This window comes from Myotis nattereri, assembly GCF_964212035.1.
Source record: "Myotis nattereri genome assembly, chromosome: 3".
NCBI lineage: Eukaryota > Metazoa > Chordata > Mammalia > Chiroptera > Vespertilionidae > Myotis > Myotis nattereri.
The window spans coordinates 170,304,420-170,317,992 of NC_138077.1; the positions used below are offsets into that span (position 1 = coordinate 170,304,420).

Here is a 13,573-nt window from a genome sequence, read left to right on the forward strand (position 1 = left end):
ACAGCTTTTAGTGAAAACAGTATTTCCCAGTTTAAAACAAGAACTAGAATCAAAACACTGAAAATGTCCACTCTCTCATATCTAGCTGCTTTTACCCTAAGCTATTGGCTAGGTCTCCCACTTGCTCCATCCTTCCCTCACATAACTAACAGAATAAGTTGACAGAAAATTAGTAAAGATATAAAAGATCTGAACAGCACTATTGTTACCATAGTTAGCTAAATATTAATAAGAATAAAGCAAAAGGAATTGGACATTGCTAAACCTAATGGGCCGAGACACTGAGCCTGTTTGCTTGACCAGGAAGATATAGCTTAACAACCCTCCCTTCCCCCGTGTAGGGAGCAGCCCACCCTCCCACCAACAATATGCACAAAGGATTATAATACAACATGACCAAGGGAGGTGTACCCTAGGAATGAAAAGGTTTAATATTTTAAAAATCAATCAATGTAACTCATCATGTCAATAGACAACAACAACGACAAAACTCAATCCCAGACAGCATTTCAATTAGTGGAAAAAAGAAATAAATAAATTCCAGCAATTATCATGATATAATTTCTCAGCAATAGAGGAGTAAAAGGGAGTTTTCAGCTTGGAAAACAAAACCTGTGGAGAAAAAAACACACACAATAGCTTACATAATACCTAATAATAAAACAAGAATGCTTTCTTTGTAAGATGAGGAACAAGACAAGAATGTCCACTCTCACCAGTTCAATGCACAAATTATGCTGAAATTTCTACCTATTCTATTAAAACAAGAAAAAAAATAAAACGTATAAATATTAGAAAGAAAGAAGTAAAACTATGTTAATTTGTAGATGACATGATTGTCTATATAGAAAATCCTTAGGAAAAAAACATATTAGAAATAATAAGGTTGCAAGATACAAGATAAATATACAAAATCAACTGAACTTGCATATGTAGCAACAAGCAATAGAAAATTGAAGTTTAAAAAGAAATCTTATTTAAAATAGAAAAAATATAAAACGCTATGAAAAAATCTGACAAAATATATGTGAGATTTGTACCCTGAAAACAAAATATTTCTGAGGAAAATGAAAGAAGAGCTAAAAAAATTCAGAGATATATACCATATTTATGACTTGGCTTCAAATTTGTCAAATCTGCCCATTCAACTCAGTATCAATCAAATTCCCAAGCAGATAATTTTTCTTAGAAATTGACAGGCTGATTCTAAAATTTATATGTAAATGCAAAGGATCTCAAGTAGACAAAAGAAATGGAAAAGGAAGAATAAAGTTGGAGGACTTACTTTAACTGATTTTGGGGCTTATTATAAAGCTACATTTATCAAGACAAAATACTATTGGTACAAAGAAGACATTTAGATCAACGCAACAGAATACAGAGTCCAGAGGTAGAGACACAGATACAGAGTCAATTGGTTTTTGAAAAAGGTATCAAAAAATTCAGTGGAAAAGGATAATCTTTTTAAATAAATGATGTTGGAACAACTGTAACGAAAATTAACCTGGACTTTTCCCTCACACCATAAGCAAAAATTAACTCAAAATGGATCACAGATCTAAAGGTAAGAGATAAAATTATAGAACTTCTTGAAGAAAACATGGGCCTTGAATTCAGCAGATTTGTTAAATATGACACAAGAAGTACCAACTATAAAAGAAAAATATAATACACTGACACAAGATGCTTTGCTTTCCTGAATACCAAGAAGCTTTTCATACATTCTCCAGAAGTCTGGCATGTATTTCAGTGAGGTAGATTTAATCCTCTTCCCTTGCCACTCCACACATTTCTCTAACAGTGTAATGTTAAAATATCTTAGTTAAAACTGTGAAAGTACAGCTAAAATAAAGAAGCATAATCAAATATGCCCATATATCCATGTGAGAAGAAAGGAGAGTAGAGAATATATATTCTTAGATCAAAAACAAAATAATGTTGGAGAGGAGTTACTAAAAATAGCCCAGAGTCCAAAGGTGTGAACAATACTTTCTAAAAGACCCAAGAGGGTGACATACTTCTTTAAACACTAATAATTATCTCAGAAAACTTCATGGAAACTTAATGATCACTGCACTTTGCGCTGATCAGATCTCATCTATAGGACATGTCCATGTCTATGTCCACCACATTTCAGGACAACCCAGAAACCCTGGGCCTTACCTACTTGCGGAGGGGATCTAGAGAGCATACCCTGACATGTTATGGAAAGTCAAATACAGAACTGTAGTCTCCAAAGAGGTATAAGAGGTGTAAAAAGGAAATATTAGAACTGTTATTTACATTTACTTTCTTCTTAAGAATAAAATTATTACGTTTAAGATGTCTTCCTATATGGGTTGACAAAAGTGCATTTCTATATTTGACATGTATGTGATATGTATACTGTATATATTGGGGCTCTGTTCAAAATTCATTTCACTGATAGGGGTCCATAATTCAAAAGTAAATACATAAAAGGAGACCACTGGTCTGGAGAATAGAAGACGGGAAAAAAACAAAGATGACTAAGATTTCATGTTACTTGTCTTCAAATATTAGAAGGCTTCTCTTATGGAAAAATAGATTTATTCTGTGTTTCTTCAGAGGGAGAACTAGAGTAAGTGGCTAAAGGTTGTGGGAATTGCCACCTATTATAAAGAAAAACCTTCTAGTAATTAAATTTGTCAAACCAGGGAATAGGCTGCCTTGGGAAATAGTGAGCTTCTTAGACTTCAATTAGCCAAGACATAACAAGGATATCTCTATACCATTAAAATTGCAGAAGAGACATCTGATTGTGTAATAGACGGAGCCAGAAAACCTCTAAAGCTGCTGCTTACACACAAACAATTGATGAGAATATGAAGTATTTAACATGAATATTGTTGTACAATGAAGAATTAACTGGTCCTCATGCCTGGTTCTTGAAAGAAACAATCAATCTTTGGAATGTCCCCAATGACAAGAGTATCTGTGTTATGCTAATGAAGCTATTCTAGGTGGGCCCCTAAATAGTTTCAGAATAGGGGCTGGTCATACCAAAAAGACCAACCAGTGATTAGAGGGCCGGGCCTTTAAGCCATGTAATAACAGCCAGACCTCCTGACCTCCAGAGAGAGGAGGAGGACAGAGGATTGAATTCAGTAAGATGATGAAATATCATACCTACAAATGAAACCCCAATAAAAACCCTGGACATCGAATTTAGTTCCATAGAGATCCCTGGTTGGTGAATAGACTGAAGTGCTAGGAAAGTAATGTGCTCTGATTCCATGAAAGCTCTGTATTCAAGACCTTCCCAGACCTAGCCCTAGGTGTCTCTTCATTTGGCTGTTCTGAGTTGTATACTTGATAACAAAACTGTAATTGTAAGTTCTGTGAGTTGTTCTAGCAATTTATCAAACCTGAGGGGTCATAGGAACACCCAAATTTGTAGTCAGTTGGTCAGAAGTACGCTGGCCTGGGGACCCCCTGAATTTGTGGCTGGAATGTGAAGTTGGGGCAGATGTGTTGGGGACTAAGCCCTTAACTTATGAGGTTTAGGTGAACTCTGGGTAGTCAGTGCTAGAAATGAACTGCAGTCCACTAGTTGGTGTTAGACCAGTGAAGGATTAAAACTGAACAAACATATTTACTCTAAATATTTTACTCTAAAAATTAGTGTTGAATATAGGAATTCATTTCCTCAAACTGCTGAAATACACATTTGTGTCTGTACAGTTTTCATTTCAGAAGGTAAGCAAGCTCTTACCAGAGAAAGAATACTAAGTAGATATTTCGTGTATATGATAATGATTTAAGATTTCCACATTGCCTAGAAAATGTTTTTGTCATTGTCTACAAAATGAAACAATTTCACAAAAATAAAGCGCAAAGAGGAAACAGACCTTTAATACTTCTCAATAAAGGAATTCTGCTAAAAATATTACAAAGAATGTCACATCCTTTATTGATATAGTTGATAACAATGTAGTATATTAATATCTGTTCTATAAATTCATGTCAACTGGGAGCTAAACTGAAGATTTAATATTTAACATTTGTTAATGGTTAAAAAAAATTAGGAACACATAAGAAGACTGTATCCACCAAAAAGAGCCAAAACATATTATCACCTCAAATCATTAATTGAAATTCATTGAAAAGTCCTAGAAAAGTAATTATTTCTAGGCTCACTTAAATGTGTGTGTTTTCATGTAAAACAGCACAATTGACTTCACGCCATCGTGCTAAATTTAATCAGCGCCCAGCGCTTACCTGGCTTAACAGCTCGCCCACAGAGCTGGGGTTGTAGGAGAACCTGTAACATGGCAGGATTGTTTAAGCTCTTCATGATTTGTACAGGATTTGGCTCTGGAAGTAAGCCCTTCTGGTTACTGTGCATCTTCAATGAATACAGAAACAGAAAACATTAGAACAAGGGTAAGTATAAAAGATGACATTTTAAAGGCACTCTTCCAGAAATTCTCATTCATCTGATAAGATATATTTTGTGATAAACACAATTTGCTTTGTATTATACCTTTGTTGTATACAATCAACCACAGTTTTGTAATTATGTTATACTCTACTACACAGCTCATACTAAAATCCTCACAGAATGTCTCAGTTAAATACAAATTAGCTTTAAGAAGACTAACAATTTAGTAAGATAAATCTCTTTACAAGTAGAAAGATGCCAAGGAGATCTGAATTTATAACAGGAAGATAACTTGTTAACAAAATATGAATGTTTTGATATCACAGAAGAGCTTCACTATAATGATCAAAAGTGTAATAATGTGGGTTGCTTTACATAACATTTTCTTATAATAAAGGTCTTGATTTCCTTAGTTAATCCTCTAGTAAGAGAAAAAAAGATGGACTGGCCTTACATATATGTAATTGGGTGGCTTCCTAATAACATGAAATTGTTCCTGGTTTTAAAAGCCAGCCTGATAGGTAAGGATATTGGTATTTTGTTACAAAAGGAAAACTGTTAGCCATCATAAAATGGAGAACTGACACTTACATCTGGAATCCCTCTTCAAACACTTAACAGCATAACAGATTTTTATTGGTAACATGAAGCGTGGACAGGTAGTTACAAAGAATAACCAATAAGAAATACTGGGTATGAAAAACATGACTGTAAAAAAAAGCAGCTCTCGCTTACTATATACTTGTCATTATTCTAAGCATTTTACATGGATCATAACACTCAATCCTGCAAAACAACTCTATAGGGTTGGTATTACAAACCCTATTATATAGATGAGGATAACAAAGAAACTCATAAAGCATTATCCTTAACCTCTGTCCTGTGCTGTAATAAATAGGTTAACAGGTTAAATAGAATACATGTGACTGAAAAACAAAATAGTGGCCTGAAAGATCAGTTCAAAGAATGTTTCCAAAGACATCAGCCAAGGATAAAAAAGGGGGAAAATGCAAACAAGTAAGACAAACCATGGGAATGGAAAATGCAAGCAAAACAAAAGCAAAAAACAAGGCAATGAAGAGGCTGGAAGTGCCCACCTACATAAAATAGAAATCCTGAAGGAGAAAATAAAGAAGGAAATCTTTGAAGATATAATGGCTGAAAATTCCCCATTATTAAAAAAATTAAAGATCACAGATGAAACGGGGTGCATAGTATTCCAAATCCTACGTAATAAAAGGATAGTATGCAAACTGTCCCCTCGACCAGGAGTTCGTCCTGGAGTTCGACCAGGGGGTGGGGCCAGCCAAGGTAAGGGAGCAAGGCCCCGGCCTGCAGCCAGCAGCCAGCAGCCACTAGGGACCCTACCAGTGCACGAAATTTGTGCACTGGGCCTCTAGTATGATATATAAGAAGAAAACACATTTAGTCACATTTTTTATGTGAAATTTAAGAACATTAAAGTCAAAATAAAAACGCTAAAAGCTTTCTGTAAGAAAGAACATATTTCTAAGAAACAAGAAGTAGATTAATATCTTCTATCTCAAAGCAATAGCCCTGGATTCAAGAAGGCAACAAATTAATATTTTCAAAGTGCTTCAAGAAAAGAAATTTAAATCTATATGTTTATATCCAGCTGAGTTATTTCTTAAATATGTGAAAAATAATATTCGCAGCCATACAAATTTTCAAAATTTTTAGTCTCTGAAAATGAAAACCAAGAAACAATAAACACAAGGCAATACTGCATAATGCATGGAAATTAAGGTATGCAATATCATCATTAATTTCAATCTTGCATACAAAAGCCAAGACTATAAAAACAAAACAAAACAAATGAAAGGAACAATGACTGACAGAATAAGGAGAAAGAAAAATCAACAACTATCTATCTATCCTATATAATAAAAGTCTAATATGCTAAGTGTCCGGTCGTCCAGTTGGCCATTGAACCAATCAAAGCATAGTATGCTAATGATATGCTAAGGCCACTCAACTGCTTTCTATGACATGCACTGACCACCAGGGGGCAGATGCTCTGACCAGTAGGTTAGCTTGCTGCTGGGGTCTGGCTGATTGGGACTGAATGAGATGGGCCAGACATGCCCTGGAGCCCTCCTGTGGTCCCTCCCCAGCTGGCCAACCTCCCACGTCCCTCCCCGGCCCCAATCATGCATCAGTGGGGTCACGGCTGGCAAGCACAGTGGCAGTGGCGGGAGCCTCTCCCACCTCCGCAGCAGCACTAAGGATGTCTGACTGCCGGCTTAGGTCTACTTCCCTAAGCTGGCAGTCAGATATCCCCTGAGGGCTCTTGGACTGTGAGAGGGTGCAGGCCGGGCTGAGGGATCACCCCCTCAGTGCACAAATTTCATGCAGTGGGTCTCTAGTATATATATCAAAGGCTAATATGCAAAGTGTCCCCTCAGGAGTTTGACCCGGAAACTGCGAGTTCGACTGCTCGTTATAACATGCGCTGACTACCAGGAGGTGGCAGAGAACAAAGGAAGGCCCCAGCCGGCAGCTGGAAGGAAAGCCCCAATTGGCCCTGATTGCCAACCAAGCCTAGGGACCCTACCCATCCATGAATTTTGTGCACCAGGCCTCTAGTATATCATAACTTCTAATACATTCCTCTCAGACACTGACAGATCAAACAGACAAAAAAATAATAATTAAATATATGGAAGATCTGAGTAACAATAAGCTCAAACTAATACTTACAAGCATACATGTGTGTAAATATAACTTTATAACCCACAAACATAAAGGACACGTTGTTATGGGGTATACATGGCACAGTCACAAAAATCAACCAATGCACCAAGCCACAAAAGAAACCACGATATCCCTTTCCCCAAAATCAATATTAGAGACTACATTCTCTGACCACAATGCAACAAAGTTAGAAATTTATATCAGAAGATTAGCTTTTAAAAATTCCTAAGTGGCTATAAACTGAAAACAACAACAACAAACAAACAACTAACTAAGCTTTTAGTTTAAAAGGAACTCATAAAAATTTGAGACATTAATAATCTAAAATATTTGATATATACTTATTTAAAAGGAAACTTGCTTTAAATTCATTCATCAGAAAACATCTAGATTGAAAACAATGGCATTAAGCATTGATATCAATAAAAATGGAGGGGAAAGAGTCAACCCCCCCAAAACCCTAAAACATTATAAAAATAAGGGCAGCAAAATTCAAAAGACAGAAATAATGAACAAAACAAGAGCTGTTTCTTTGAAGGGATGAAATAGAGAAATCTCTTTCAATACTTATCATGAGTAAAAAAGAAAATGCAGGTCAATAAAATGCACAACGAAAACAGAGACAGACATGACAAATTTTAAAAATAATAAATTATTAGAAAAAACTGTTGCAATAAATTTGAAAACTTAAGACAAAATGAATGTTTATAGAATGGAATCAAATGCCAAATATGGCAAAGAAAGGAAAAAATAAAATATCTAAATATTCATAGAAGTAACTTAAGTGGTAATCAATAATTTCCCTCTGGAAGAGGCTCAAAGACTAGGTCTACATGTTCTCATAGATGAGACTTCTTAAACTTTCAAACAATAGATAACCATATTTTATACAAGTTTATCCATAAATAGAAAGAAAACAGGGAGGAGAAAAAAATATTTAAATCAGTAAATGAGATCCATGTTCTATTACTCCAAAATTAAGTAAGGATGGCACAAAAAATTTTAAGCATTTTTCACTTATGAGCACATTTGCATATATACCAAATTAAATATTATCTAGTCAATGCATTGGAAAAAAATAATTATCAACTAAGGTTTATAGTACAAGGATGCTTTAACATTAGAAAATCTATCAATGTGATTCTGCACATTAATAAATCTAGGGAGAAATCACATGTTATCTCAATAGTTGTGGAACTACTATGATAAAATGTAATACCTATTCATGATATTTTTAAAAATCTCAGAAAACTTGTTAAAGGATATGCATGAAGAAGCTATAGAAAATCAATGTAATACATTACTTTTGAGAGAAAAATTTAAGATTTCTCACTATCATTGATATAATTTGCTTTAAAATTTTATTTAAATTTTTTATTGATTGATTTTTAGTGAGAGAGTGGGAGGGAGTGAGGGGGTGGGAAAGTGAAAGAGAGAAACATCGATTTGTTGTTCCACTTATTTATGCATTAACTGGTTTATTCTTGTATGCGCCCTGACCAGGGATGGAGTCTGCCACATTGGTGTATTGGGACAACGCTCTAACCAACTGAGTACCCAGCCAGGGCTCATCAATAAGGAATATTAAGCAAGAGAAGGACACAATCCGATTTGAGGGTAAAAAAGACCACTCTTGTAGAAGAGGATCAAAGGGACAGACGAATTACATGGAGCTCATGCAGGGGTTATTCTAATCATCAAGGTGAGAAAAGATGAGATCCTGAGTAAAGTAACACAGACACTAACAAATCTCAAGGAATAAGAGCTATCAGGAAGTGCAACTGAAAGAATTTGCTCATATTTTTCACATTTTTATTTGGGGAGTAGATGAGGGAGACCAATCATGATTAACTAAATCTTTGGTTCAGACAGTTTTAGTTTGGATGAACTAATGCCATATGTAGATATTACAAAGTATAGAAAATCAAGTCCCAGAGAAAAAGAGGTGTTTGGAAGGAGAAATGTTGAAACGGCACTATTTATGTAACATAAAAGTGGGATGTCTAATAATCATCTGAAAATATAGATTTAATTCTAAGAGTAATTTGGTCCAAAATATATATGCTTAGAAATAATCACTGCCTGGCAATAACTAAAGCCATTGGAATATTTAAAAGGAAAAACTGTGAGAAGGTCAAATACAGACGTCTACTGACACTGGCCCTGAGAGAAAAAGACAGAGCAAGGGGAGGAGCTGTTGGGAAAACACTGGTGTAGCAGAATTCAAGGTGGCAGAGGGCTTTAAGTATTGCAAAGAGACCAAGCAATGATGGCTAAAAAGTACCTGTGTGGCCTGAATATTAAAAAATCCCTGTTAATCTCCCTGAGAACAGATTCACTTGAATAGTGGAGGTGAAACGGCAGTGACTGGGCTGAGAGGGAAATGGGAAATGAAGAAATGGTGACATTGAGTGGGGCCTGCCTGCTACAGAAGCTCCGATTGGAAAGGAAAATAAGATGAAGGCCAGTGTCTGGATCAAAATTTTTAAAGGAAAAGATGTGGGCAGATGGGATGGAGCTAGCAGAGCCACAAGGGAAAATAAGTAGAATGATGAGGATCAAGACCCTTGAGGACGGGGTCACGGCCCGAGCCCCTGCTTTGGCAGGAGGAAGCAACAGCCCTTCCTCCAGGACAGCAGGGATTGTCTGCTCTGTTCACCATACACATTTCATAGTGCCTAGCATGTAGTAAGTGCCCAATAAGCAACTGTGGAATGAACGTTATTGAAGAGAAAAAGAAGTAAAAAAAAAAAAGTGGGGCACGTTTGCAGGGGGAATATGAGAAAAGTTGAAAGAATGAGTCCAACACATGACCCTGATATTTCTAAAATAAAAGCCAAGATCACCTGATAGAAAGAAGGTTTGAGATGACAACTACTGTAGAAAATGGAAATGCACCACTGATGAGAGATGAGCTAAAGTTTTGCGGTGGGACCAGCTATAAATGTCATACATTTGTAGTCTCATCAAGACATCTAGTTGTTTTTCTCCAAGAGGACACAGCAGAGAAGTAGGTATCTCTTAGGTTCAACAGAGACAATTTAACCAAAAGCAATGAAACTGATAGTGAAAGGATGGCTGGAGTGATGAATTATGCAGGGAAGAATATGAAAATGATAGAAGAACCTAAAAGAGGAAGCACAAACTAAGAAAAAGGGGAGAAGGGGTCTGGGACCAGAGGTGAGGTCAAGAATAAGAAGAGGAGGGAGCGAGATGTGAGACTAACAACAATCTCCCTCCCCTAACATCCTCTCTCCAGTTCATCTACAAACCACTTTCAGACTCATCTGTTGATGGCGTAACTCTGCTCCTGTCACTACCTTGTTTATAGACTTTATAAATTCCCCACTGCTCATCAAATGCAATCTAAATACTCTGAGTGCTCAATAGTGCTGCCTGATTTGACATCAACCAACCATTTCACCACACATCCCTTTGTACACTCAGTCCACTAGACCAGTGGTCGGCAAACTGCGGCTCGTGAGCCACATGCGGCTCTTTGGCCCCTGGAGTGCGGCTCTTTCTAAGCCTTAGGAGTACCCTAATTAAGTTAATAACAATGTACCTACCTATATAGTTTAAGTTTAAAAAATTTGGCTCTCAAAAGAAATTTCAATCGTTGTACTGTTGATATTTGGCTCTGCCGACTAATGGGTTTGCCGACCACTTACCACTCTTAAAGCAGGCAAATTCAATTCATACTGCTGCTTGAAAGGTCTGCTTCACCTAGAATTTGACCACTCTCCCTCCTTAGGGTTGCCAGATTTAGCAAGTAAAAATACAGAATGCCCAATTAAATCTGGGTTTCAGATAAACAATGAATAAATTTTTAATATAAGTATCTCACACAAAGCTGTATTTATCTGGCAATCCTACCTTCCACCCCCATCAATACTTTTCAAACTCATACTTAAACATCACACTCAAATATTACCTTTGTCATGAAGTTTTCCCTGATCCCTTCACCTAGAAAGTATATCCCTTCATCCAGTCAACAAATATTTACTATGCTAAATGCTAGGAATGAAAACTGTGAAGGCCCAGCTGGTGTAGCTCAGTGGTTGAACATCAGACCTATGAACCAGGAGGTCACAGTTCGATTCCCAATCCCCAGTGGGGGGGTGTCCAGGAGGCAGCCAGTCAATGATTCTCTCTCATCATTGATGTTTCTCTCTCTCTCTCCCTCTCCCTTCCTCTCTAAAATCAATAAAAATATATTTTAAAAGAACTGTGGTCCAGCCAGTGTGGCTCAGTGGTTGAGCATGGACCTGTGCACCAGGAGGTCACGGTTAGATTCCTGGTCAGGGCACATGCCCAGGTTGCAGGCTTGATCCCAAGTAGGGGGCATGCAGGAGGCAGCTGATCAATGATTTTCTCATCATTGATGTTTCTTTCTCTCTCTCTCTCTCTCTCTCTCTCTCTCTCTCTCTCTCTCTCTCTCCCCCCCCCCCCCTCCCTTCCTCTCTGAAATCAATAAAAATATTTTTTTTAAAAAACTGTGAAGAAGGAAGTCTATCTGCATGGAACTTCAACTGCAGAAGTAGAGGGAGAATAAGGAGACAGTGACAATAGAGAAGTAGCTACGATGTGCTGTGTGAGCAAACAGGAAGCACACATCTGCTATTTGTATTCTGGATACTTACAAACACTTTGGGGGAAAAAAGAGGCACATTACACCAAAAATTTAGAGCAGAACAGGAACTCAAGTATTTGTTGAATGAATTATATGCCTTACAAAAATTTCCCAAGATGAATACACTTGAAAAAACAATTTCTTCTTTTGTAATGACTCTTGGCTTGATTACACAGATTCCACTCACGAATTTTTTGAAAGGAGTATCTTTATATAGCAGAAAGAAAATAAAGGTCCAATCAGTGGTAGTCTGGGTAGATTTTAAAAATGTTAGAATTTTTAATATGTTAATAAAGAACAACGAACTTACCACGCGCTGAGCTGCTATCAACGCGGCTAACGTGCTTCGCCCTGGGGCTCCTGGGGCGCAGAAGGAAACTTGCACTTTGCTCCCCTGGATGGTCATGCCGTCGGCGGCTTGCTGAACCTCCTCAGCATGCTCCGCAGTGCTATATTCAACCACTGCAAAGCCACCAACGTAGCTACCTTCATCCTGTGCAAGCTGAGGTAACACACTTTATTAAAAGGGAAGTTTATCATTTAGTCAGAAATTGTGCTTTACAGTATATAACTTTCAAATTCAAGAACAAATGTATCAGAGCATGATACTGGAGAGGAAGTGTGTTCTTTCAAAAAAATTACTAGTTGATTAGATGCAGTACTTCTGGAGGACAGGATAATAAACAAGATTCTGTCATTTCTTTTGAATTCTTTGATTTTCTAATTTATTTTACAAGTCAAGGCCCAAATGATAATATTCCCTATATATTAAGAAATGTATACAACTGATAATTTATAAGAAAATATGAGGACACAATAATATAAATCTCCTTTAAATAAATTCACCAGGTACATAAATAATGAAACATACTAAAACAATTACGAACTACATGTCTATGTAAAATAAAGTTTGTACCATCAAGAGAAGAAAAGTAGGAGGAACCACATTCAACTTTTATTTCAATATTTTAGGCAAATCCCAGAAATTTGGTCAAGTACACCAAAACAAACCTTATTTGCAAAAACTATGCCCTAGATTTATTGAAATACCATATGCAACATATAATCTTTACTTCTGAATGGGCCCTAAATAAGACTCCTAAAATGAAGAACTTAATTTTTTCCAGTCACCCACCTGTAAGAGTGTAAAGGAAGATACTAAAGTCCTGGATCTGTAAAGACTGGTACAAAGAGCAAAAATAAGAGCAAAATACGATACTAAAAAGTTTCTAAGTTTTAACGTTTCTGAATTATCTTCAACACATTCACACAGGAAAGTAATCAACGAGATAAAATTCAGCTGGGTGTGTCTTTGAGAAGACACATGAACCACACTTCTATGCAGATTTGGCACCTCATAAGTTAATATTACAATTAAATAATTTCTAGATTCTTTTCTCTTATTTTTAAAGCTTAACTTCTACTTTCTTGCATAGTACACAAAATTTTTATTTTTCCTTCATATTCTCCCTTCCTTTTTAATTTTTCCCATTGATTTTTAGAGAGAGTAGAAGGGAGATGGGGGGGTGGGGGGATAAGGGAAGGAGAGAGAGAGAGAGAGAGAGAGAGATGTGAGAGAGATACAATGATTGGTTGACTCCTGAACATACCAAGACCAGGGCCAGGATCGTTGCTGCAACCCAGGTATGTGCCCTGACTGGAAATCAAACCCACAACCCATCGGTGCTCAGGCCAACACTAACAACTGAGCAAGCAATACTGGCCAGGGCTCTTCCTTCCTTTTAAAATTGTCCGCTTATGTTTTCTTCACTGTAAAAATGTTTCCTGGTCACATGGGAGAAAGGGAAAGGTCTACCTACCTC

General features: G+C 36.8%; 1 protein-coding gene across 3 annotated transcripts in view; it reads right to left on the reverse strand.

Moving 5' to 3' along the window:
• RAVER2 (ribonucleoprotein, PTB binding 2) overlaps window positions 1-13,573 on the reverse strand; it is a gene marked incomplete at its 5' end in the record, with an annotated part of 84,946 nt that overhangs the window by 39,069 nt on the left and 32,304 nt on the right. For all 3 annotated transcript variants that reach the window (XM_081087067.1, XM_081087068.1, XM_081087066.1), the window contains 2 exons: window positions 4,240-4,366; window positions 12,061-12,252. In XM_081087067.1, coding sequence (XP_080943193.1) covers window positions 4,240-4,366; window positions 12,061-12,252 — 319 coding nt within the window. The remainder of the gene's footprint in view (window positions 1-4,239; window positions 4,367-12,060; window positions 12,253-13,573) is intronic.